Source organism: Prionailurus viverrinus, chromosome D3 (assembly GCF_022837055.1).
Source record: "Prionailurus viverrinus isolate Anna chromosome D3, UM_Priviv_1.0, whole genome shotgun sequence".
Lineage (NCBI taxonomy): Eukaryota > Metazoa > Chordata > Mammalia > Carnivora > Felidae > Prionailurus > Prionailurus viverrinus.
This window is the reverse complement of record NC_062572.1, coordinates 27,063,212-27,090,923: the sequence shown is the minus strand read 5'-3', so window position 1 is coordinate 27,090,923 and position 27,712 is coordinate 27,063,212. Positions and strand designations below refer to the sequence as shown.

At 49.2% G+C, this 27,712-nt stretch overlaps 1 protein-coding gene across 1 annotated transcript in view; it reads left to right on the top strand.

Annotated features, from left to right (window-relative positions):
* SEZ6L (seizure related 6 homolog like) overlaps positions 1 to 4,469 on the top strand; it is a 182,559-nt gene extending 178,090 nt beyond the window's left edge. The window contains exon 17 of the mRNA XM_047828293.1: positions 1,220 to 4,469. Coding sequence (XP_047684249.1) covers positions 1,220 to 1,249 — 30 coding nt within the window. The 3' untranslated portion in view covers positions 1,250 to 4,469. The remainder of the gene's footprint in view (positions 1 to 1,219) is intronic.
* Positions 4,470 to 27,712: the final 23,243 nt, after the last annotated feature.

Genomic DNA, 27,712 nt, shown 5'->3' with positions numbered 1-27,712 from the left:
GGACACAGTCGTGAACCAAATAGACACGGTCCAGCCATTAATGAGCTTATGGTCTTGCAAAGGAGACAGAGATCAACAGTAAGATCAATAATAATAATAATAATAATAGGTACCAGGAGCCAGGCACCTTAAATACACAATCCCTGAGACTCTTTGTAATATATTCTGCAGTTATCTCTGAGTGACTGATGAGGATACTGAGAGGTGAGAGAGACGAGAAAACGATAAGCACAGCCTAGAGCCAGGAAACAAATTCAAAGTGATGCCGTTAACCATTATATTATCTCGCTTCCCATTGAACCTCAAACAATCAAATACGCCAGTGGATATCTTGATTACAACAAATCATCATTTTTAGGGACCATGAAAAAAATTGGTCGAGGTGCTATGAGACCTGCCCAAGACATGCTAGCACCTTTGCTGTGTTCTGTTCATGGGAAGCCAATCACAGGTCCTGCCCACACTTAAGGAAAGGGCATCATGCAAGAATGTGACCTCCAAGAGGTGGGGAGCATGGGAGCCACCTTAGTGTCTTCCCACCCCACTCCCATCTACCATGAAGCACAGACATGATTGCTTATCTGTGTCGACTCAGCAGGAACCATAGACCTCTGTTAAAGCACGGGACAATGACCTCTTCTGGGGCCATGTCTATGACTTCCTATATCTCCCTGTTCCTCTGTCCTGGAGGCCTGGAATATATTACACACGCTCTATGAATATTGGAGACATTGAATTGGTTGGTATCCACATGTTTTAGACATTTTAGATATGGCACCAGTAAGAAGAGGTCATATGTTATTTCACATTCCATGTACTTTGTTTCCAAATCCTAAAAGAAGGTCAGGCTGATTTTTAAAAATTAGCATTTTAGAAACTAGATCTTATTAATGCTTATTAGTGTAGTGTATCAGTCACCCAGCACTATAATAATGCTGAGTAACAAATAATCCCAAAACTCAGTCACTCAAAGCAACAAATGCCAATTTGCTCACCAGTCTGCAAGATGGTGCTTTCAGCTCGCTGTGGCTGAGTGATAGTCCTGGTTCAACCGTGCTCACTGTCGCATCTGGGACCAGCAGGTTGTTGGCTGGGGTGGCTCAACTTTGCTACTCACATTACTCACCTCCTTGCTGGGTCGAAAGGCTATCAAGGCACACTCTGACCACGGCTCTATCACACAAGGGTTTACTCGATCTGTTGCTTCTGTCTCTTGCAGGAAACCAGGGAGTATGAGGTGTCCATTTAAGGAGAGCTACGCGTGAGAAGGGAACTCACAGATAGGAACTCAACTACACCTCCTCGAGAGATTCATCCAGAGACCACGCGGCATTTGATTGAAACCCCCAGAATGTTTTGTCCGTCTTTTCTTTAGAGTCTTTATGGAAGATTTCCTGGGTTTTTTTTCTTCGCTGTATTTATTATATTTAAAATTGAAATAGGGGTGGTTGGAGGTGTTGGAACTGCAGCCGGATTCATGAGACAGCCTCGACTCTGAGGGCAGACAGAGGACCAGCAAAATGACCAACGTGGCGGCAGAGGGGAAAAAAGACACAAGCAGACGCTGGGTTTCTCCATCAGCAATGCCAGGCAATGGCGGCATCACATCAACCTCACGCATCTTTGGGGTCCACGCCCACGGTGCTTTTAGGACAAATCCAAGCCCAAGATTAGGTTGGAAAGGGTGCGTCTTGGTGGATCAACTCGGGTCGGACTCGAGCTTGAACAGGTCTGCTCCCAAACAAATCCTGGGGTCGCTCTTCTGATACTCTCCTCTTCTCCAAGGTCTTGCCACGGCCCCTCCCCCTCCCCCGGTCCTCCTGAAGACGGCAGAGGGGTTAACGTGACCATTCTCACTTGCCACCCTGGCCTCGCCAGGGGCTGGCAGAATCAGAAAATGTTTCAGAGTAAATGAGAGACCTGAAAAAGCTGGTGAAGCGTGGGGGTGATGGGGAACGTTGAGTGAGGGGACCCAGTTGACACAATGTTCTTTCCTGTGACGACTCCTTCAGTGGCAAAAGGGAAGGTTATTTATGCTGCAAGTGCCAGAGTCCATCACCTTGTTCTGCAAAGGCCACCCTCAACCTGGGACGGTAGATCTGCGGGCTTTGGAGGCACGGGGAGCTTCACCCACATGGTTACAAGGGTTTGTGCTGCAGGGGGAGGGACCACGTCCCGAAATCCAGGGAGGAGCTCTGTCTGTTTTCCTGGAATACTGCAACGCTGGAGCCTGCAAAATAAGGGAGACTCGCGTGCCCTGTTTCTCTAAAAAGTGTCAGAAGAAATACCTGCAATCAAGGATTTCAGAAGGGAGGGTCCTATGAGAAGAAACTGCTTTTCTGTTCTCTGAGGCTCTGGCCAGATGTTGGACGGTGGCGTGAATGCTGACCGTGGAGGGGCAGGAAAACGGGAGCAGGGGATTTAAACCCACAACGGGATCCTGGTCATACAATTCGATCCCCACGGAGGACAGAAGGAGGAGTTTCAGGCGGGAAGGGAAACCCGAACGCCTCATTAATCACCTGCACATCCTCAGATTTTATCTGCGTCCTTTTGCTCCAACCCAGTGGGACTGGTGAGCATGTGGCTCTCAGGAGGCTTCTTCTCCAAATACGGAATAAAGAAAAGGCAAGGGGTGAGGCTACGTGGAAGGAATAGTACGGGCAAGGTAGATTTGCCTCCCTGGACCGTCTCCTCCCTAGTGACGGCCGGTGGCTCAGAGAAAGACAGCCCCCGTGCTTTCGGAGCCCACGTTGGCACCCTCCCACACTGTCCAGAATCATTTTATGTCAGCTGGTTTTCAAACAAGAAGAGAGCTCTCGGCTGCCATGCCATTGAGAGAATGGCTGGAGTCCATATTTTGGTTAGCTTGTCTAGACAGCTCTGGACCAGGCTAGGGCAGTTGACTTTGACATAGCCTTCTCCCGGCGAGACACCTGGGGTTCCATCTTGGGGGAATCCGAGGCCCAATACTTTCTCCTTCTGCCAGAAAAGAATCCTGCTTATATGCTCCTTAAGGCATGCATCCTGATGCACAGCAAGAGATCATTAAAGGCTGCTGTCCAGCCACCCAAAGCCCACCCCACTTTATGCAAAACAAAAACCCAGAAGAGAGTCATTCCCGATCATCAGTAGGCAACCGTCATGTTTGGAGATGGCCCAACAATGCAAACAAGGCGACCTTTTTTTTTTTTTTTTTTTTTTTTTTTTTTAAAGAGCAGACTCCAATCTTCTGCTTTTGTTTCTGTTCGATGCTTATTCTAACCCTAACTCTGGGTCCTCTGGAAGGAAGAACTCGATTAATGATATTTAATTTTAGAGCATACTATGGTTACATGGAAACTAAACATTTGCCTTTCATCAAGACTGACAAAATATGAAATCCTTCTTGGCTGTTGAGGGATAGAAAGGTGTTGGTTTTTTGTTGGTTTTTTTCAGGATACCGATGTCTTAGTTCTGTCTTAGTGGTACAGCACATAGAACCATGTTTTAAACATTTATTTTCATCTAAAGATGGATCGTGTGAGCTTGGCAATGTACAGTGTGACTGAAAAGGCAGGTTGGTGTCTGTTTTTCTTTTTAGAATATCTGAATGTGTGTTTGTAAAGGTAAAAAGATAAAAATAGTGCCAAAAATGTACCATGCGTCTCATTTAGGCTCATACACGTCTGTCTTTATAAGATCGATGTTAAAACCCATCGGGATTCAATATTTTTGAACGGGATACAATCTTGAGCAACTCGAGAACCAACCCACGGGACCTTTCCTACAAGCCCCTCTTTGTTTTCAAAACAGTGGGGCAATGGTTTACAGAGATTTCAAGGTTCAAAGAATGCATGTGATGGTGGGTATTACATGCTAATTCATATAAGCTGTATCTGTCAGCTGCCGCCCTGTGCTTTACAAACACACACACTCGATCCTCTTTGCCTTGGAGCTCATCTTTTTGCTTTTGGGGGGGGGGGATGGGGAGGAGTAGAATTATTGAGCCAACGGAAGTACTCTGGTTGCTGCGTGAGGGCCGTCCTGACTTGGTTCCACAGACATGCTTTAAATAAGATCTTTTGCAGCCAGCTCCTTGGAAAGCCCACGGAGCCTCAGGCTGATAGCTTTGGCAACTGCCAAACTGCCCAGCAGGAAGCAAGTGGCCGCATCATCAGGACGGTTGTATAAGCAGAAGTGACTTGGTAAATGTGTGGGTAGATTTAGGCTGAATGTGAGCCTCGGGCAAAAAATGACCTTTCTTTGGAGTAAATCCAAAGGGTATGACTTTCCTATGCCCTTGAGTCGTCATGGGGGAGGGGGGGGGGCATTCGAGGTCAGAGATTACGGAATGTTGTCCGGCACCCTCAATGGTAGGCTTTCACCTGGGACGTTTTCATTTTCATTTTATCCCCAAACAGAAGAAAAAGCAAAACAAACTTTCTAAGCTAGAATAATGAAGTCAAGTCATTTTCCACTTTGTATATATTGATGCTAATAAAACAAATGAAAAAGAGGCAAATCTATGGGGTTTTTGTTACGAAAACACTCCAGGATGGCCTCAAGGGGGTCGGGGGTCGGGGAGGGTTCTGGTGTCTGGGGATTGGGCTGGGGTCACACCTGCTGCCACTTTGGTTGACAGGACAGGCTGCCGACTTGGGAATGCTTCCAGAATATTGGGGGAATGTTCGGAACCAGACAGGACAGCAGCTGTCATCAGACATACTCAACACGGGCTGCCATGACAAAGAGACAGGAGGCTTAGACAACACAGGGTTACATCTTACAGTTCTGGGGGCTGGAAGTCCAAGATCATGGTGCTGACCGATTCAGTTCCTGGTGAGAGCTCTCCTCCTGGCCTGCAGATAACCAGCAACACTCCTCTGGGATTAGGGCTCCACTCTTATGACTTCATTTACCCTTCATTTACCACCTAAAAGGCCCTGTCTCCAAATACAGTCACATTGGGGATTAGGACTTAAACATATTTATTGGGGGTGGGACACAATTCAGCCCATCGTTTCACCCCTGGCCCCCCAAAATTCACATCCTTCTCTTAAGCAAAATATATCCATTCCATCCCAACACCCCCAAAGTCTTAACCTGTTCCAGCATCCGCTGTAAAATCTTAAAGCCCAAAGTCTCATCTAAATATTGAAATCAGGTATGGGTCACCCTGGGGCAAATTCCCCTCGAGCTGTGAGGCTATGGAACTCAACAAATTATGTCTTTCCATACAATGGTGGGACAGGCATAAGATAGACATTGCCATTCCAGAAAGGGGAATTCACTTCCTCTTTCTGCCCCTTTCCTGCTCACGCTGTCTCTCTCTCTCTCAAAAATAAACATTAAAAATTTTTTTTAAACAAACAAAAAAAGAATTCAGAAGGAAGAAAGGGATGACTGATGGATCCCAAGTAAGTCCAAAACTTAGCAAGACAAATGCCATTAGATTTAAGGCTCAAGAATAATCTTCTTTGGTCCAGTGTTCTGCCTAACAGGCCCACTGGGGTGGTAGCATCATCCCCAAGGCTCTGGGGGGTAGGGGACAGCCCCATCCACTCAGCTGTCTACAGGGGTGGTCTCACTCCTGAGGCCCAGAGTGGAGTCATTCTGGCAGAAACCAAAGACACAGCCCCGCCCTATGAAACCAACGGGGAAACAGATTTGCCTCCTGGACCAGTGGTGAGAGTGACAGTGTGTGGACCCCTGAATCACCTCCAGGGTCCTTCTTTGCTTCCCTTGAAGAACAGCACACTCTAACAGCTGGGTAGCTGTACGGTCAGACCCTGTGGAACCCAAGAAATATCACAGCCCTTCCTTCATTCCATCCGATTGTCTCTCACCCCTTTGTGGTTCAAACGGGCAATGTCTTTACACATATCATGCCATCATCTGCATTCCTGGCTTCTGCAGAGATGACTGGTTAAACTGAGCCTTGCCCACGATCTCTTCAACTAATGGTTGTTCAGCCACACCTTTACCGTTCTCTTCCGGCCAAGCATTCTCATTTTTCTGCAATATGGACAGGCTGAGAATCCTACACCCTTTATCCGTCGTTCACGCCTTCCCTCTCCTTTTGGGTTTTACTGTAAGACGTCAGGAGGAATCCGGCTGTTCCTCCAACACTTTGCCCTGAAATCTTTGCAGCTGAATCTCAACCTCATTGCTTCCAAGTTCTACCTTCCTAGGAAATGCTAGAACACAGTCCAGCCGAGTTCCGTGCCACTTTATCCCAAGGATTACCTTGCTTCCAGTTTCCGAGAACACGGTCCTCATTTCTGCCTGAGACCTCAGGAGAATGGCGTTGGCCGTCCATTTTTTTTTACTAACATTTATTCACGGCGGTGTAGGCTTTCTCTAGCTTGCATCTCAAAACCTGTCCAGCCTCTACCCATTACTGAGTTCCAAAGCTGCTTGCACATTCGTTTTCCATTGTTACTCATGAAGTGGAAAGATCCTGGCGGGAAATAAACTAACAGAGCCCAAAGAAGACAATTTGACCCAAATGTGACTCCAAAATTGCTTTCCCTGAATCCTTCAAGTTCAATTTGCTCTCCAGCGACTGAGCAGAGGATCAAGGGGTGAGGAATAAGGGAAGGATGGAAGATGATTCTATCCACCGACAGTCTTTCCTCTGACCCAAAATGCCACAAAATACTGAGCACCAAAAAAAAAAAAAAAAAGAGAGAGAGAGAGTGGAAAAGTCAACTGTTTTGTAACTGTATTGGTTGTGAAATAGAGATCAGGAAAAACACATTCAAATGTCCCTCGAGAGCCTGGTGATGGCAAACTCCCATGAGTGGGTCAGAATCTTGCTTATTTATTTAAAAACTCGGCTCTTGGGGTGCCTGGGTGGCTCAGTCAGTTAAGCGTCCGACTTCGGCTCAGGTCATGATCTCACAACTCGTGGGTTCAAGCCCCACATCGGGCTCTGTGCTGACAGCTCAGCATCTGGAGCCTGCTTCAGATTCTGTCTCTGTCTTTCTGCCCCTCTCCTGCTCATGTGCTCTCTCTCTCTCTCTCTCTCTCTGTCTGTCTCAAATATAAAATAAAACATTTTAAAAAAAAATCAGCTCTTGGAGAGGTGCCATAGTGGCTCACTGAGCTCATTGAGTTCATTGAGCTCATTGAGCATCTAACTCTTGATTTCAGCTCAGGTCATGATCCCAGGATCGTGGGATCAAGCCCTGTGTCAGGCTCTGCACTGAGCACACAGCCTGCTTAAGATTCTCTCTCTCTCTCTCTCTCTCTCTCTCTCTCTCTGTCACTCTGCTCCTCTCCCCTACTTGCACTTTCTCTCTCTAAAATAAAAAACAATCAGCTATTGGAATGTTCACCTCGAGTTAGAAGGTGAAGGGGTAAGAGATCGTTGCTACCAGCCTAACGGGGAGGACAAGCCTGGGTGAGCTGAAATAAACATAGCTTTAAAAAAAATCATCAGAGGGGCACCTGGGTGGCTCGGTCGGTGGAGCGTCCGACTTCGGCTCAGGTCGTGATCTCACAGTCGGTGAGTTCGAGCCCCGCGTCGGGCTCTGTGCTGACAGCTCGGAGCCTGGAGCCTGTTTCAGATTCTGTGTCTCCCTCTCTCTGACCCTCCCCCGTTCATGCTCTGTCTCTCTCTCTCTGTCAATAAATAAATAAACATTAAAAATTTAAAAAAAATCATCAGAAATATGAGATACAAAAGTACCCAAATGAATGAAATTTTGGAAGGAGGCGAGCCCTTCCTAGAACAGAGGAGTTTCATGTCCATTCACGTCTCTGAGACCACGGTGAAAATGGGAGCAAAGCCACCATGGCAAGAGTGAGGAGACAAAGAGCTGCTTTGAAAAAAAATTCAGGGGCACCTGGGTGGTTGAACGTCTACCTGACTCTTGATTTTGGCTCAGGTCGTGATGCCGGGGTCATGGGATAGAGCCCCGCATCGGGCTCTGCGCTGAGTGTGGAGCTGGCTCAGGATGCTTTCTCTCTCTCTCATCCTCTGTCCCTCGCCCCTGCTCGATCTCAATCTCTCTCTCTCTCTCTCAATAAAGAATAAAAAAATAAAAATAAATAAAAACAAAATTTCCTGGCTGCATGTGGCATGGGTGACACATAAGAACCCCAAAAACATCGGGGCACCTGGTGTCTCAGTCGGCTGAGCGTCCGACTTCGGCTCAGGTCATGATCTCTTGGTTCATGGGTTTAAAGTGCGAGTCGGGCTCTGTGCCGACAGCTCGGAGCCTGGAGCCTGCTTCGGATTCTGTGTCTCCCTCTCTCTCTCTGCCCCTCCCTTGCTCAAGCTCTGTCTCTGTCTCTCAACAATAAGTAAATGTTTAAAACAAAAGATTTAAAAAAATAAATAAAAATAAAGCATAAAACAGAGGTGCCTGGGTGGCTCAGTCGGTTGAGTCCGACTTCGGCCCAGGTCACGATCTCGCGGTCCGGGAGTTCGAGCCCTGCGTCAGGCTCTGGGCTGATGGCTCAGAGCGTGGAGCTTGTTTCCGATTCTGTGTCTCCCTCTCTCTCTGCCCCTCCCCCGTTCATGCTCTGTCTCTCTCTGTCCCAAAAATAAATAAACGTTAAAAAAAAAAATTTTTTTTAAAAAACTGTGAAGGGCGCCTGGGTGGCTCAATTAGTTGAGTGTCCAACTTCAGCTCAGGTCATGATCTGATGGTTCGTGAGTTCAAGCCCCACATGGGGCTCTGTGCTGACAGCTCAGAGCCTGGAGCCTGCTTCGGATTCTGTGCTCCCTCTCTCTCTCTGCCCCTCCCCTGCTCAAGCTCTGTCTCTGTCTCTCAACAATAAGTAAATGTTTAAAACAAAAGATTTAAAATAATAAATAAAAATAAAGCATAAAACAGAGGTGCCTGGGTGGCTCAGTCGGTTGAGTCCGACTTCGGCCCAGGTCACGATCTCACGGTTCGTGGGTTCGAGCCCCGCGTCAGGCTCTGTGCTGACCACTTGCTCGGAGCCTGGAGCCTGCTTCGGATTCTGTGTCTCCTTCTCTCCCTGCCCCTCCCCCACTCACACTTGGTCTCACTCTGTTTCTCAAAAATAATTAAATGTAAAAAAATAATAATAAAATAAAATTTAAAAACATAAAAAGAATCCCAAGAAGCTCCAGCCACAAAGCCAGTCGGTGCCCATCCCCCAGCTCTATCCCCTAGGACCTTCCTGGTGGAACTCATGGCTCGTGGCAAAGGCTGGGGGCAGGGCAGGAGAGCGGGGGTGGGGGGATATCCCTCTGTGCCCACGAAGGCAGTCACTGCAGGACGAATTGAAATCCGTGCCATCCCACGTGGCCTTCAGAAGAACTTCCTCCTAAAGATCCCAACCAGCCAGAGATGCTCCTGTCACTCTTCTCAAGCCGCCTCGTCTGTCGTGCGTTCAGTCGAACTGCTGATGCCTCCCAGGAGGTGGGTTTGTTCAAGCGGAAACTCAAGAGGAGCATAATGCACTGGGGTCGTATTTAACAAGTAGGGAAGACTCATACGTCCGAATCCGATGAAAAAACTGCTCCCACCTTACCGCATTCTCACGGTACAAGTGTCACATTTTGATTTGCTTCACCAGCCAACCATGTTGCATGCGCCAGAGATGACTTTGAAACGTATAGGGTCATTGACAAAGTAGCCAGAAGTTTACCATGTACTCACCGTGGATGATGAGGGAGGGAGGGAGAGCGCCCCGTCCAGGAGAGGCGGTGCGGTCTGACGATTGAGTACCCCAGTTCCGGAGCCAGCGAGGCTGGGCTCCTAGCCCGGCTCTGGGCTTGCCAGCTGTGCGGCCTTGAGCAAGGGACTTGGCCCCCGACTGCGTCTGTCTCCCCATCCATGAAATGAGAACAACGGGTTGCTGTGCTGGGAGCCCAACGAGTCAATACAGACGAAGGGCTCGGGTCGGTGCCCGCACAGGTCGGTGCCTGTCCCGGCCGATGAGCTCATGCTTCGTCTTTGCTGCGGCCAGTCCTGGCCCAGGGGCTGGGGCTACGGTGGAGGCCATGACACGGTCCTCGCCCGCTTGGACCTTCTCATCTCGAGGGAAGACAGGCCCGAATCAACGAACCGCACAAAGCAATATGTGAGCACGAGCCAAGAAGGAAAAGGGCAGGGATGCGCCAGGCGGCATCGTGACTGGGGCCGAGCCGGCAAGCGGGGGGATTTTTTAACGGGGGTCCAGGGGGTGAATAGAGTGGTGGGGGGATGTTGGGGAAAGCATCGGGGCAAGAGGGAGCACGTGGAGGGAGGACGACGGGAGCCTGGCACCTCTGATGGACGGCTCTTGTGGCCGGAGCTGGGCAGCTGCAGGGAGGAGGGGGGCTGGGGCCGATCTCCAAGGCAAAGCCTCAGAGAGACCCAACTGGACATCTGTGTGCAGTGCTCTCTCGGGTGGCCACCTGGGGAATCCAATCCAAGGTCTGGGTGCTTCTCAAGGACCGGGGGGCCATTTATCTCAGGGACAACACAGCACCAACAGAGAAAGGGTTATCGTTTTCCATTATATAAAACAGAAGGGTGGGCTTCTGGAAGGTCCCCTGGGGAGAAGCTTCTTGGGGATGGGGGAGGGGGGCTACAGGGCTGGAAGGACCATGGTGGGGCTCAATCAGTTCTGGAATGGAGAGTCACTCAATCAGTTCTGGAATGGAGAGTCCCAGGAAGGAAAGGCAAGGTGATAAAAGGTCAGAGTGCATCCAGGGTGACTGGAGAACCAAGGTTCTGCTTCCCAGGCCTGGCTGCCCTGTAAGTTGAGGACAATAGTGGAGACACAGAGCCTCCCTTGAGATCAGAACCCACCCTCACCAGCAGAGATGCTTCAGACACACGGCGGGATGGACCGCCCCGGGGCCAGGAGGCAGAGCCATAAAGAGCCGACCAAGGGAATCCCCGCCGGGATAATACAGTAATCATAATTAATACTAATAGCAAGTGGCAATAATAGTAGCTGGCCTTTGCTGGCTGCTCCCTGGTTCCCGTCATTTTGTTTTCTACATTTTAAATACACTTTTCCTTTTAGAATAGTTGAGGGATGGCCGAGGTACTCGGTGCACTGTGATATCCCACTCATTCCTGAGAGTAAGGACACTGTGATCACTATGCTCTCACAGATGTGGTACCTGAGGCTGAGAGGCCGTCCCTCGCCCGAGGCCGCACCGCTGGTACACGAGGCCCGGGGGGCCCCGGAGGTGTAGCTCCTGCTTGAGGTCCAGGGTAGGAAGGATGGAAAGCCAGCCTCCACCCAGGGTGCCCAGGGCACCCAGGGCACCCAGGACCAGAGCGGACTCCCTTAGCCCGTGGACACCCTGAGAGCAGAGACTCAGGAGGAGTGTGTCTGCATTTGGCAGCTGCTAAGGGCTGAACCTCTGCGTTTGGATAACAGCTTGTCAGGATAAGGAGCCCAGATGGACGGGAGAATCGCCCCAGGATGGGGCCTCCACGTCCTAAAAGGGGGAGGAGACGTTGCTGACTGTCCTACATGAGATAGAATGTTGGGGCAGACACTAACAAGGACCCATCCCACATCTATTCCCCTGCTCTTTGCTAACAGAACCCCGGTTTTGTTCAGAGCCACGATGAGCCCGTCCTCAAACAATGGGGCATGGCTGGTTTCAATTAGGATCGTTCTGTGACCCATTTTCCCATCCTTACTTGGCTGCTAGGGTCGCTCCTCTGACCCTTTTGGAGCCATGAGCCTTGGCAGAGGTTGGCTTGCATGTCTGTGTGTGTGCGTGTGTGGCCGGGAAGGCTCCAAGACACCGTTTTCATGGTAAAAAGGGACAGACACGCCGGCTAGGGCACCAGCTCCCCTGCTCCTCACACCTCGAACCCAGTCATGATGCCAGTGGCCATTTTGCAATGGAAGTGCCCAGCAGGGGAAGGAGAGCGACACAGTAAAGATGGGGGGGGCGGGGGTAGAAAACCCCAGGCCTCTGACGGATGGTACCAACATCCTCCTACCTGACCCCAGCATGAAACATAATTCATGAAATCAGCTCCACAGATTGTGAAATGCCAGCGATGGCTCTTCATGTCCTGCAACAGCATACACAGAGAAGACAGCTCCTCGAAGGGGAACCCGAAAACAAAGATAAGTCATGAATGCCAGTTTCTGGAAAGTTCTACCAACTCTTCAGATCTTGTGCCCTACCAATCTCCCATCCCAAGTTTCTCGCCCTTCCTCCCCCCTCCTCCTCCTCCTCCTCTCTCTCTCTCTCTCTCTTCCCGTGTTATGACTCGGTCCAAGATTTACTAATCCTTTGCACTAAAAAACAGCATAGGATAGAAACACTGGTTTCAACACAAATTGCATGGCTTAAAAGTTTTAAAGACCTACTTTTCATTTCCTTTGCATTTGCAGTAGTACACGTTTCTATTTGCACTCAACTGAGGCATTCGCATTCCGCAACGATGCCGTTCCCACTGCTCGCAATAGTGGTGTGGGGCACGCGGGAGGCGCCCAGGGCTTTGTTGAAGGAACGACCGACCGTCACTCCACACAGCAGCTCAGGGTATGGCCAGTGGGCCTGGCGTGCCAGGCCTCTTTCCGCCAGCAGATGGCAGCCTCAGCATGGCTTTCCCAAAGGCCTCTGGCGTGTCCTAAAGATAGTCCCCCTTCACTTCCTCAAAAGGTTTATTTTCTTTGGACAGGATCCTCTGGTGAAATGGATTGTTTCCGATACGATGGAATTCAGTGTTGAAAGTGAGCGGGCCGCCCTTCATCCCGGCCAGAGACAGAGAAACTAGCATCACTGTTCACCTTGTCCTTGACCATGAAAGACAAAACAAAACAAAACCCAAAAGCAAAAAACAAAACAAACCAAAAAGCCAAGTATGTTACAGGCTTGCCTTGGACCCAGGGCTCATAGAGTGTCTCCCTCAACTCAGCACCACGGCCAAGCCCACAGAAGATTTTATTTGTAAAGTTTATGTATTTTGAGTGGGGAGGGGCAGAGGGAGCAGGGGAGAGAATCCCAAGCAGGTAACAGCGGAGCCCAGCGCAGGGCTCAAATTCACGAATCGTGAGATCGTGACCTGAGCCAAAAATCAAGAGTCAGACGCTTAATCGACTTGAGCCACCCAGATGCCCCCAGAAGATTTTTAAAAGAATCTACATGGTACTAATATTCTCTCCAGGGGACTGAATGGGAGGCATACCACAAGGCATGGCACTCAGGGAGACTTCTTTAAAACCCTCTGTGCCCATTTCTGTCCCAAGGGTCCCACATTGCCAAGGATGAGTTCCATCCCTGCTCCCTCCCTAAACTTCAGGGCGTTCCCGGTACCAGAGCTGTGGCCTCCTGTTCACTATCCACATCCCCTATCCTGACATTTTCCTTCCTTCCACACAGGCGTACTGCACTTAGAACATAAAAGGCAGGGCACCCAGTTACATTTGAAAATCAGAGATAAAACACACACACACAGGGGCGCCTGGGTGGCTCAGGCGGTTAAGCGTCCGACTTGGGCTCAGGTCATGATCTCACGGTTCGTGGGTTCGAGCCCCGCATCAGGGTCTGTGCTGACAGCTCAGATCCTGGAGCCTACGTCAGACTCTGTGTTTCCCTCTCTCTCTTCCCCTCCCCTCTTCACACTCTGTCTCTTTCTCTCTCAAAAATAAAGATTAAAAAAAAATTACACACACACACAAATCTCTGCTATAATTATGTGCTGAGTCTATGGGCACCTTATCATTGGGCCAGAGATTCCATGATTAGTTCAAAGATGATCCCATGACCCAAGCTGGACCACTGGGAAAGTACAATATTTGGGACATACTTATGCTAAAATGTATTCCTCCTGGGGCGCCTAGGTGGCTCAATGGGTTTCTGCTCAGGTCATGATCTCACATTTGTGGGTTTGAGCTCCGCATCTGGCTCTGTGCTGACAGCACAGAGCCTGCTTGGGATTCTCTCTCTCTCTCTCTCTCTCTCTCTCCTTCTCTCTTTGTCTCTCTCTGTCTCTCTCTCTCTCAAGAATAAGTAAATAAATAAATAAATAAATAAACAAATAAATAAACTTTAAAAAAATAAAATAAAAACACAATGTGTTCCTTCTTGTGCAAAATCCATGTTTTATCAATGAACTCTACCTCCTTCTTATATGAAAGCCATGTGTGCCTTTTCACTCCCCTATTCCCCAGCCTGCAGGATCTTCCTCCGTCCCCAACCTTTCTAGAAGACAGGGTTAGAGGGAAGTGTAGAGTTTAGCCTTCTAGGTGGCTCACAAATGCAACATATTCATTTCCCTTGTAACCTTGTTGCCTCATTGCCTGCGAGGTGTTACGCATGAATAAAATGGCACTTGCAGATTGTAACGATTCACACCCCACACTGGGCAAGTAAGCAAGTCAGTAACCTTTCTCAAGCCCTCTGAGGTCCACAGCCTTGAAACATTCATGTTTACTGTTTAGCGGGTACCCTTCCACACCATATCCTTTGCTCTTAAAAACACACAGGAGAGGTTTTGTGTTCCTCAAAAGAAATCATTATCTACCTGGCTTCCCGCCTCCTCTCCCCCCCCCCCCCCCCGCCCAACTTAATATACCTATCTGCATTTCAACCTCCTTCCCTATATTTGTGTCTCTATCTCTGTACCTATGTACATCTATCTCCATATATCTCGATCTCTATTTATATCTCTATCTCTATCTAGAGAGAGAGGGAGAGGGGACGTATCTCTTCCAGACATCTCGCAGGTCATTACACAAAGCTCCAACTCATCTTTCCTGACGCTGAAGAGCCCACCGTGTGCTGCGTCACACTTTAAGCCATTTATCCCACAGAAATACAAGGCACCACGGGAAGGATTTCTGTGCCAAGTTGTTTACTGCAGCCGAGTTTGTTGTGACAAAAAGCTAAAAAGAATATAGGACACTCAGGAGGAAACCTTCATGCTTGTTTATCTCAGAAGGCTTTGCCACGGGCTCTGGAATCCCTCTCCTCTTGGCAGCCAAGTTCTAACCTGGGGTACTCCAGCCCCCCCCCCCCGCCCCACCCAGGGAGGGAGACATCTTCCACCTGCACATCTTTACAATGGATATTTAAAGCCTCACTCTGCCTCCCCCCACCCCCATTCCACCCCTCTCCCTCCTACGGTCCTCCTTCCTTTCAATTACTTTCTACTGGAAAATTCTTGGAGAGGTTTATATAATTACACTGATTTCACCGGGGGCACCTGGCTGGCTGAGTCCGTGAAGCGCGCGACTCTTGGCCTCAGGGTTGTGAGTTCAAGCCCCACGCTGGGGTGTGGAGCCTACTTAAATAAGTAAATAAAAATAAAACGATTTCCCCAAGTAAGGATGAAAGAGCTGAGCTTTTATACTAATATCACAGCCAAGCGATTGTATGCCTCTTGAGGAAGACTCTGGTCCATTCTGGCTTATGCCCCAACATTTTCCAAAAGGAGGGACCGTTGCTCATGTCAGACATTCCACATGCGGGTTGTAATGGAAATCCGGGCTCTCTTCTCCTGGCGACAGCTTCCCAGTTTTCTTTTGGGAAACCAGCAAGAGAGGGGCTCTCTCTCTGTCCATGTGCTTGCATGGAGGGCCCTGCTTTCGGACACTATGAGTACCTGACCACAGTCTGGCCAGTCGGATTCCATGATTAGCTCAGAGATGGTCACATAAGCCAAGCTGGGCCAACGGGAAGATGGCCCACTCTGTGGAGTCACCAGGCAAGTGTGCCTGGACCTGCCCAGCAGCCACCTCGCTGTCCCCTGGGTTGAGTCTGAGAATATAAAGGAGAAAAAGGAGCAAGTAAGCCCAGGCCAGGGGCACCTGGCTGGCTCAGTCAGTACAGCATTCACGACTCTTGATCTCTGTATTATAAGCTCCAGCCCCATGTTGGATATAGAGGTTACTCGACAAGAAAATCTTTTAAAAAAAGAAAAGAAAAGAAAACCAAAGCCCTGAAATGGGTAAAGACAGATTCTTGTGACATTGTTGGGGATCTGGATCCAACTGGGTCGAAATGCAGACCTACTACATCTTACTTTTGCAATCTCATAAACCAAACCTTCTCTTTGGGATGAAGCCAACTGAGTTGGGTTTCTGTTCCTCGAAACTGAGAGGTATTACTAACCGAACATTATCTGTGTTTTAGGGAATTGAGAAAATACATCGTGTGTGTGACTGTGTGCCCCCCCCACACACACACACACAGAGCTATTTTTTTTTAATTTTTTTTTCAACATTTATTTATTTTTGGGACAGAGAGAGACAGAGCATGAATGGCAGAGGGGCAGAGAGAGAGGGAGACACAGAATCGGAAACAGGCTCCAGGCTCTGAGCCATCAGCCCAGAACCTGACGCGGGGCTCGAACTCATGGACCGCGAGATCGTGACCTGGCTGAAGTCAGACGCTTAACCGACTGCGCCACCTAGGCGCCCCCACACACAGCTATTAAGAATCTAGTCTTAAGGGCACCAGGGGGGGCTTAGTCAGTTAAGCGTCCGAGTCTTGCTCTCAAGGTCGTGAGTTCAAGCCCCTCGTTTGTCTCCTTGCTGGGCGTAAAGCCTTAAAAAAAAAAAAAATCTTGTCATAGTCACAAAATATTTATATATATATCTGAAAATTGCAATATTTATGTAATGTACAGATAATTCTATTTCGAGCAATAACTCTGACACCCCTAACGGTTCAAGACCCATGGGCAAGAATTAAATGTTCTATGTCTGGAAGTGTCAGCAAGCTATTCCTGAAAGCAACCCTCAACCAATGAGGGTTGGAGTTGGGGATTAAAGCTGGGGAAATTTCCCCCAACTTTCGCTTCCTTTGGGAAGGACAACCCTTTTTTTTTTTTAATGTTTATTTATTTTTGAGAGAGAGAGAGAGACAGAGCACGAGCCAGGGAGGGGCAGAAAGAGAGGGAGACACAGAATCCAAAGCAGGCTCCAGGCTCTGAGCTGTCAGCACAGAGCCCGATGCAGGGTTCGAACCCACGAACCGTGAGATCATGACCTGAGCCAAAGTCAGACGCTCAACCGAGCCACCCAGGCTCCCCACCCCCACCACAGGGAAGGACAATTCTTAACTCAGGATCGCTTTCTGGAGAGCCCCAACAGGGAAAGCTACATCCAATCTCAGGCGAAATAGAGCCCACCCACCCCCGCAGACTAAGAACCCCTGTTCTAGATGACTTCATACATCTGTCAAGAGTTGCTCACTGATGAACAACCTGACGTGGTATGTTAGCGACCCGCTTCAAAAAAACACACCAAATTTAGAAAACCCTGTAACTCGTCAGATGCTGAACGTTTGCCCGTGTCCCTAGGGCACAGGCGGGCTTGCTCTGGGGGGGTGGGGGGCGTGATTCATTGCTTCCTGCTAATTCTGCCCATCCCCTCAATGTGCAAAAACTCCTTCTTACTATTTCAATCCAACGGATCGCTCTGCTCACTAGAAAGAGTCCTGAAACAGAGGCTCCTTCCCAACCCACTGAGCCTTACTTTCTGTCTCCTGTCCCGTTTAGAAGAGGGACAGCGATAGGAACGGCCTGAGGGTAAATGGCGAGGGTTCTAGGCAGGCAGGCGTGGCTCCACTACTGAATTGCCCTGGGACTTTGGCCAGTGGCCTCAGTTTCTTCATCTGTAAAATGGGGCTGGTATAACTCCTCTGTCCGAATGAATGAATGAATGAATGAATGAAATCAACAGAGAAGCCTGACATATGCACGGTCAGTGCCTCTCACCATCACCGAGGACCTAGGGCCCCACCTCTGTGGCTCCCTGCGCAGTATCTAAGTGAGGGTGGTAGGTGCCTTGCTCTTGGAAGAGCCCCACGTTTGGTTTTAATGCTCTGCCTTCACCGTCCTGAAATTTTTAATAATTTTTTAACGAAGGCTCCTGTATTTCCATTTCGTCCCACAAATTATGTGTCCAATTCCGGCTGTAGGTTTCTCCCAGGGTCTTCCCCAAATCACGTCCTATGAAAAAGGACTGAGGGCCTAGGAGAGGGGTCTACTTTGGGGCAGAACCTGGTGGGTGGAAAGCTGACCAGAACCAGATCTAGAAACCTCCCAACTCAGCCTGGATACTCCCCTAGGGCCCTGGGCTTGCAGAGGCATGGAATCATCATTGGCCCTCAGCCTGCAAGGAGAAAAATGCAGGAGAGAGAAATGCGGTGCCCGGCCTGGCTGCCTGAGTGAGACCCCTCCCTGCTCCTCCCTCCCTGCCTCCTTTCTGTCTTCGTTTGGCCTTTTTCTCCCCGCTCTCGGAGCCTCTTCTCAAGTTCTCTCCCACCTTTTTTCTCTGTTTTCTCAGGTCTCTCTTCTCTTTCCCTTTATTCATTTTTTTTTAACTTTATTTATTTAACAGAGACAGAGAGCACAAGCGAGGTGGGGCAGAGAGAAAGGGAGAGCGAGAGAATCCCAAGGAGTCTCCACTCCGCCAGCTGTGGAACCTGACTCGGGGCTGGAACCCATGTCCCACGAGATCATGATGTGAGCTTAAACCAAGAGTCGGACGCTTAACTGAGTCACTGAGGGGCCCCTCTTGTCTTGCCCTATAAAGTCAACGGGTACTTTAATCCCTTCTTCCCGGTTCATTTCGGTTCTGTTTTTTATTCTTTCTTGGTCTTGCTTTCCTGTCATCTCTCTCCCTCCTTCTGATTCTGTCTCTCTTTGTGGCTTTGAATCTCATTCAGTTTCTCTCCCTGCCTTTTCCTGTGCGTTTCTCTGTCTCCTTGCTTGCTGCCTCTGTCTCCTCCCTGTTTCTGTGTCTCTGTTTTCCCTCTGCCTCTGTCTCTCTCGCTGTCTCTCTCGTGGTCTCTGTCTGCATGCCGCTCCTGACCGGAGCACCCACCCCCACCCCCACCCCCGCACCAGCCCCCTCTCCCAGGGACCTGGCTGTCAGGCTGCACGCGTTGTGAGCTGCCTTGAAATTCTCCACATTCTCACATTCTCGCGGCTGGATTTTTTCTGCCGTCCACCTCTGTTAGAAAAATCTTTTGACCTTTGAGATTCCCACAAAAAGAGCAAAGTACCACCTAGGGAACAGGCAGCACCTGCAACAAAAGCCCCACTCCCAGGCTTTGCGTTTTTAAAAAAGACTCACAGCCCTGGGGTTGTGTGGGCAGACCTGCCTCTGGCTGGTTCCCCTCCCACACCCGCTGTAACCACCGAGGGGAGTAGAGCTGGTGACAATTTTGTTTTCTGGAGTCAACATGTGCAGCAGATGTGCTGAGAAGTGGTCTCTTAATCCTGCTGAGCCATTTGCCACAAATCCCTCTTGTCACAATTTAGCTGTGAGTTTAGGAGCGTGACAAGAGGGGCGCAGAGGGGAAAAGGGACAAGGCTGTGAAAAGATCCTGGGGAGATGTTAAGAACACAGCAAGAAAGCCAGACATCCCCGGGCTCAAGGCTGGCCATCTAAGTAAGGGCTGGAAAACCTTGGGAAGCGTGGCTGCCAACAGTCACACTGTGCCTGGTGTCACAATGACCGCTGCACGGATAATCTGGTTTAATCCTCCCAGCAACCCTGAAAATAACAAACCAGGAGAGAAAGGGAAGCTGAGGCCCAGAGAGGCTGGGTAAGTGGCCCAAGGTCACACAGCTACGTGGTCACCCTTCAAAGAGTCAGATTCCTGAGCGTGGGGGTCTTTGGGGGGGTCGTGGCTCCTGGGACCTCCTTCCCAGTGCCCTGACCACCACCTCAGTCCCCAAGGGAAGGTCTCATCCATCACAGGCCGGCCCCTGAGAACCGCCCCGCTGCCTCTCCTGCTGTCCTTTGCTGCCGAACGGGGTCCACGCGGTCCTTGCGAAGTCAGGGAACCAGAAGACCCTGGTTGTCAGGAAAGATGGGTATGCGAGCACGGAGCACTTATTTTCAGCACGTCTCCGGGGGAGGCTGGGTCTGTTTCATAAGCACCCAGAGCTCCAGCCAGCGGCCTCCCAGTGAGTGTTTCTGGGCCACTAGAAAAGAGGCAACCACGTGTGGGGAGTCAGCAACTCTCTTCCGGAAACGCAGCCAACGCCTCAGACAGGCTGTTCTCCGGGGAGGGCAAGATGGCCAGCAATCGAAGGCATTTTCTCTTTTCGCATTTGAACGCGTCTGAAATCAGGGCGTGGCTTACAAACGACGCGCCTTCGCAACGAGTTGGCGGTACCTTCTGCGGGGGGGGCGGGGGGGGGCCTGTAAGAGGACGGCGAGTCCTGCGATCAAAGCCGGAGGCCTCCGTCCCAGGAGCCAAGGGAGCCCAGGGGCGGGCTCTCATTGGCCCAACCTGGATCACGTGCCTCGCCCTGGCCAATCACTGCAAGTCTGGTTGCAGGGCCTTGGTCAGGTGCCTCGCTGGTGTTGGGCGCTGGGGCCAGCACGACCTCAGCAGGTGGACCAACAGAGTGAGGGGTGGTTTCTGCGAGGACAATCAGAAGGGAGGGCTGTGGATTCTGGCACCTGTGCTACACAGGGTCATCCTGAGATTCGGTGAGACTGTGCGTGAAACCCGGGGCCCCTAGTAAGCGCCCCTACTCTAGTCTGGTGTTATCATTAAAGATGTTAAGTTGACACGTTTCACCAGACCCACTTCCAGGGGCGGCTGGGTGGCTCAGTTAGTTGAGCCTCGGGCTTCCGCTCAGGTTATGATCTCACAGCTTGTGAGTTCACGCCCCACATCAAGCTCTGTGCTGACAGCCCGCTTCGGAGTCTCTGCCCTCCTCCCTCTCTCCCCCTCCCCCACCTCTCTCTCTCAAAAGTGAATAAACATTGAAAAAAACCCACAGGAACGTAAACAGATACTTGTACGTGGAGGTTCATAATGGCACTATTTACAATAGCCAAAAGGTGGAAACAACCCAAATGGCCATCCATAGACAAATGACTAAATACATTTTGGTATATCCATGTGATGGAATATTACTCCGCCGTGAAAAGGAGTGAAATATAACACATGCTACCATGTGGATGAACCTAGAAAGCATTACCCTGAGTGAAAGAAGCCAGGCACAAAAGGTACCATATTATGCGATTCCATGTATGGAAATGTCTAGAACAGACAAATCCATGGGGGAGGTAGAGTAACTGCGTAGTGGGTGTGAGGTTTTCTTTTGGGGTGATTAAAATGGCTCGGGCTAATACAGAGAAAGACAGATACCATATGTTTTCACTCTTATGTGGATCCTGAGAAACTTGACAGAAACCCATGGGGGAGGGGAAGAAAAAAAAAAAGAGGTTAGAGGGGGAGAGAGCCAAAGCATAAGAGACTCTTAAAAACTGAGAACAAACTGAGGGTTGATGGGGGGTGGGACGGAGGGAGGGGAGGGTGGGTGATGGGTATTGAGGAGGGCACCTTTTGGGATGAGCCCTGGGTGTTGTATGGAAACCAGTTTGTCAATAAATTTCATATATTAAAAAAAATAAAGGGGGCGCCTGGGTGGCGCAGTCGGTTAAGCGTCCGACTTCAGCCAGGTCACGATCTCGCGGTCCGTGAGTTCAAGCCCCGCGTCGGGCTCTGGGCTGATGGCTCGGAGCCTGGAGCCTGTTTCCGATTCTGTGTCTCCCTCTCTCTCTGCCCCTCCCCCGTTCATGCTCTGTCTCTCTCTGTCCCAAAAATAAATAAACGTTGAAAAAAAAAATTTTTTTTAAAAAATAAAAAAAAAGAAAAAAAGAAAAAATAAAAATAAATAAATAAATAAATAAATAAATAAAATGGCTCGGGCTTCAGATAGACACGGTGTTGCACAACACTGTGAACGTATTGCATGCCGTCGAATGGCTCGCTTTCAAATGGCTAAGTTTATGTTAGTGTGTGAATTTCACACCAATGAAAACAAACGGCGGGGAAATAAAGTAAAAATAAATATACAAAAAGCCCGCGCAGGACGTATCCACAGGTATGGAGGGAAATGAGGCAGGGAAAGAGAGGCGGTCAGTATAAAGTGCAGCAAACAAGCGTGTAACTTGCTTCATGCTGTTCTTTTCCACCTGGGAACCCTGGGAGCCAGTGTAGACACCCACCTTAGTCTCTGCATCCCAAACGGGGAGAGAGCAGAGATAATTGCTTTTCCCTTCCCATCAGTCTTTGCGGGAGGGCCGCTCTCAGAGGGCGCTAATTCCCCGACACTGCTGGCCTGTCACCAGTGCCAACAGATGGGGCTGTCCGGAGAAATCCCTCGGGGCAAGGAACACAGGTGCAGAGAAATGGTAAGGGCTGTTGAGGACACGCAGCATCTCCTGCAGACGAGAGTATAGACAAGAAGACAGACAAAGGTCTTAGGTGTAAGGTCTTAGGCATAGGTCTACGATGACAAGACAGACAAAGATCTTTCTTCTGTGCCCAGATGGCTGGTAAAATCCAGACCAAACAAATACAGGTGCCTCCATTTGCATTTGTGACAGTAGCAATGTCTTTTGCTGAGTCTCATTGAGGATTATTATTATTATTTTTTAAAACTGTGCCACACCCAGCTCATTAGGAAGCTGGAGAGGAGGGTCCACACTGCTTCGCTCTGAAAATGCCCCATCCCCAGGCCACCCGTAATTGGACTTTTGCAGGTGGGTCATACCCCTGCTGGGAATGTCTCCCCAAATCTAGCAGGACCTCAGGGGCTGTGAAAAATGTATGCCCCTCTCTCACCCTCACACACCAATATGTGAAACTCATGAATTCTTGAAGAACTAACACAACCCGAAACTCCCTAGCAAAACAAGCTAGGGCTCCCGGGAATGAATTCCACAAGGAAGGAAATGCCAGCCAATGGGCATGGAACCGCCCCTTGCCAGAGCCGGCTGGTCCAAGCGCTGCGATCACACGTTCACAGGCAGCAGCCGCCGCACCTGTTCTGCTGGTGGCTTAAAAGTAGGACCGAGATGAGTGGGAGCGACTTGGTGAGGTAGAGAGGAACAGTCTCCAGGCCCAGAATGCTGGGGTGAAAGAAATGACTTCATCTCCATCACTCTGCTTCTCTTTCTTTACAAGGTCAAGTTGACCGGGTCAGAGAGAGCCTCGGGACGCGGTAATGTTGCCATTGACTCCCACCGATAGACTGACGCGCGCTCCCCATGGTAGCTGATATGTGCTGAACCTGTCACCGCCTCTTCAAAACACTGCTGGTTTCCATGGAAACAAAAAAAGCACTTAGAGCCTCTTGGAAATCTCAAGGCGAGATGTCCAAAACGATGCCTGCAGGATATTTTTTTCTACGACCTGCTCTGAAAGAGACACAACAGCGCGACTTTGCGAAGAAGACACAAGATACGTGATCATAAGAATGGCTTGACACCGTTTGTGGATCCCAACAGTCTGTCTGGAATCTGTCCCTTTAAAAATAAGCTCAAGGGAGATATTGGGGGAGGCACATCCACTGCTCCACAGGCTCCTGACCTCAGACACGGTTTTGTTATGGCCACAAGCCTACTTGGTGTTCACGGAGCGTAATAGGACAATACAGCGACAGGACTCTTCATACACTTGCCAAATGAACCCAGAATTTCTTGCACGCCAATCTACCTCCTACTCTCAGAGCTAAAAAAGAGCTTCTCAGCTCGGATGATTATATATCTATTTTTTCAATCCACTCTGTAAGGCGGTAAATGTGAAACAAAAGATAATGTCTGCCTTTAACAGCTGTCAGATTGGCATACCATAAGGTGAGATTGTCTCTTAACCCCCTAGAGAAGATACTCAATTTGTTTTAAAGAAGTAAGTTCAAAGAAGTAACTAGACAAACTGGAATTTAAAATCTTCTCTATTAATGTGTATAAAAACTCGCCAGCCACATCTTCCTGTACTGACTTTTGAATTTCGTTTGCGCCATTAGAAAAGCGTGGCTTTATCCTCTTGGGGTTTTTTGTTTGTTTGTTTCGTTTTTGTTTTGTTTTGTTTTGTTTTACAGATTTTATTTTTCAACTGATCTCTACACCCAACGTGGGGCTCGAGCTCACAATCCCGAGATCTAGAGTTGCATGTTCTACAGACTGAGTCAGCCAGGCGCCCCCCTCATCCTCTTGGTTTTACTCCTGATTCGAATCATTAGTGGAAAACTTCCGGCTTCTCCACTTCACATGGTGGAATCAGCATTTTTTCCCTTCCAGATACCCTGGGGTAGAAACCTGGAAGCAACCTAGACTCTGCTTTCTCCCTCAACCGCCCTGTATCAGTCAGCTCAGGCTGCCAGGACCAAATACCATAGATGGTATTCTGTCTTAAACAGCGGAAGTGAATTTTCTGGTGGTTCTGGAGTCTGGAAGTCTGAGATCAGGGTGCCAGCACAGCTGGGTTCTGGTGAGAACCCTCTTCCTAACTTGCTGGTGGATAACTTCTTGCTCTGTTCTCACATGGCAGAGAGAAAAAGAAAAAAGAGGAAGAGAGAAACAGGAAGCTTTCTGGTGTCTCTTCCTCTTCTTAGAAGGACACTAATCCCATCATGAGAGTCTGCTCTCATGACCTCATTTACATCTCACTGCCTCCCAAAGGCCCCACCTCCAAACACCATCATGTTGGGAGTTAAGGCTTCAACACGCATTATAGGGGAACACAATTCAGTTAATAGCATCCCTGGATTCATCAATCACCAAATCTGGTGCATTTTATCTTCCAAATACGTATCTGGTTCTTTTTCTCCTCTCCATTGCCACTACCACTGTCCTAGTTGAGATGTCTATCATCTCTTACGAAGACTATTGCAGTAGCCTACTAGCTAATCTCTCTGCTCTTGAATTTGCCCTCTTTAAATCTGCCCTATTATATTAGCCTTGTTTTTCAAAAGTTGAGGCCAGATAGCATAGAATGGGAAGCCAGCCATCATGGGAAGATATAAGTATAGGGGGTGGATTGTATTAGTCACAGTTGGTGCTCTACCTGTTGGAAAGCCCAGCCACCACTACCACAGCCAAAGCCTCCACTGCCCCAGTGCTGGCTACCTTGCCTCTTTTGGAGTGAGGTTGAGGTCAGGCATGACCTCCATTCAACTTGCCATGGCAGGAGCCGTGGCTCCACCACCCAGGTCCATGACCACACCAGACTCCTTAAGACGCTGCTCTTCTCATCACGTCTACACTTGGACAAAGCTCCATAGGATAGGGCCTGGGATCTGGCCTCCCCAGCAGCTTCCCAAAAAGGCCACGTGAGTGTGTGGATTTCTTGGCCCATGGGATTAAATTGGATCCAATGAGCATCAAGAGACTCTCTCTTCCTTTCTTCAGTGAACTGGCCTGAGGCTCAGTATTTCTCTGTAGCCTGTCCAGAGATACCCTATGTGACTGAACAACTGGCTGGACCTCTTCACAGCCCCTTGATATTCACTCACTTTGCCTCCTCCTTTGGCTTATCCCCACCCTCTTATCATCACCTGCCCACCCAAATGTTGTTTCCTCTGTATCAACTTCCCTGTCTCCCCACCATCCCTACCCCACAAACAGGTCCAAGCCAGATACCCCTTCTGTGTCCTTCTATAGATACCTGCATTGTTGAAACGATCAGCTTTACTGAATGCTACAGCCCCCATCACTCTCTAATAGACACTGAACTCATTTCTGTAATCTTCAATGCCTAGCACCATGCCTGGAACACTCAATAAGGATTTGCTAAACTGAAAGCCCCATTTTTTATTACTTTATGAGGCCTAAAATAGTGAAAGAGATTTCTACAGACATAAGACACTGAAGAAAGGCATTCCTGGACATAGAGACAGCCTGAGCAAATATTAATTGGCAGGAAAATGCCACTGTATAGGGGATAGGCTAGGCCAGGTAGGTTGGGGCCCTCCTTTGGAAGGTACGGACAGTCAAGCTGATGAGTCTACATGTCTTTTTGTGCATAAATTGGGAGACTTTGAAACCGGAGAGTTGTTTCAGAAAGCTTAAGTTGTTGATGATGTGTGGCATGAATGGGGGTAGGGGGTTGCAGACTAGGGAATGGTGTGGCTCAGAATTGCTATGACAGCAGAGACCGTGGGGAAAGAGACAGGGGAGGTAGGGTCTACTGGATGTCGCAAGCACTCAGGGGTAGAAGGAATCAAAGTTGGCTTCTAGGGTTCAGAATAAGGCTCTGGGAGGATGCAGGGGCCAGCAACAGAAACTGGAAAGACAGGAAGAGTTTTTGGTTTGGGGCTGAAAGGTGTTAGAAGCCTTTTCACACACCACCACCACCACCATCAGCAACAGCCGACAGCCAGGGTGGGTGGTCCTAACTTTCATTTTTGCCACTACTCTATCATCAACGATGAGCCTAGGAGTAAAATAACATTTCCACAAAATCAGAGGGCAAGAGCCATCTGTCCGGCCAGTTTATGCTTTAAATGTAAGGTGAGTCAGCAAAGGCAAAAGCGTCAGCCCCCCACCCCCACCCCAGCCTTTGCTTTCCCTGAAAATCCAACTAAACATTCATACTGAGGGCATGTGCTCTTGAGACTCAATGATATATTCCTTTAGGGACAGGTAATTAATATTTGTGGGGCAGGGAAGCAAGCCAAAGAGGAGGAAAGAGAAAGAGGAAGTTACGTAACAATAGGAAAATTCCTCTTTCCTTACATCAACTCACCGAGCTTCTGGAAAGGAGGAAACAGAGGTTGCATATCCAACAAGCTGTTACTATTACTGCAGTCATCACCATGTTCACGTTTCAAGCACAGATTCAGTGCCCGGCTGTGGCTGTTAATTGGTCAGTAAGTTAAGAACATTCATGGAGCATCACTTGGACAGCTGACCTAAAGGGAAGAAGAGAAGTCCAAGTTGCAATCCCTGTCTCCCAAGCTTACTCTCTCAAGTGGGCGCTCCAAACACACAGGATCATTTAAAATTAAGAGACTAGACACTATCCAACATAGTAAAAGGCTAAAGGTAAAAATTCAGTGTTTTCATAGCGCGCAAGCAAGCAAAAGTGTTTGGGGAGCCCAGGAGCGCCATCTTGGGATGGACAGTTTGGAGAACATTCTCTCCTATTTTTCATCAAGTTATTCTCGGCGGGCTTCCCCAAGGTGATATATAAAGACGGGAAGAGCTGGGGCGCCTGGGTGGCTCAGTTGGTTGGGTGTCCAACTTTAGCTCAAGTTACGAAGATCTCACAGTTCGTGAGTTCGAGCCCCACGTAGGGCTCTGTGAGCCTCCTTTGGATTCTGTGTCTGTCTCTCTCTGCCCCTCCCCCGGTCACACTCTCTGTCTCTCTCTCTCAAAAATAAAATAAACATTAAAAAATTTCTTTAAGACATGAAGAGCTGATATATGGAGTGCTTGGATATTACAAAGTGATCCTGACATAAGTGAAGAGAAGTCCATTCCAGAAGTGAGAATGGTTGAGAGGATCCATCTGTTTCTATAAGGCAAGGCCAGAATGTCTCAGTGTGGAGTTCAGAACCTCTGCACCAGAACCACCCAAGCTGCTGGTAAACGGCAGGCCCCCGCATTCCACCCCGAGACTCTGATTCAGCCGGTCAGGACCAGGGACAGAGAATCTGCACTTTGAACCAGTCCCTGGTGGTGATGAGGCGCCCTAAGTTTGAGAACCCCCGCAAGCCTTTCTCCTGAGCCCTTCCCTTGCCACCAATGCGTGGAATCACTCTCTCATATTCAATTATTTGTTCAAATATAGGTACTGAGCCTTGCTGCCTGCCAAGCTCTGTTCTAGGTGCCGGAGATGCACGAGACAACAAAAGAGACAAAGTCCCTGCCCTTCTGGAGTTTATACCCCTGGTGGAGGAGACTAACAATAAATAGATAGATGTACAATAAATGTGTAATCTGGTGGCAAGCACCATGGGGGAGCTAGGCGGGGGAGGTTCTCAAGAGGACCAACAGAGTGCTGTTGCACATCCAA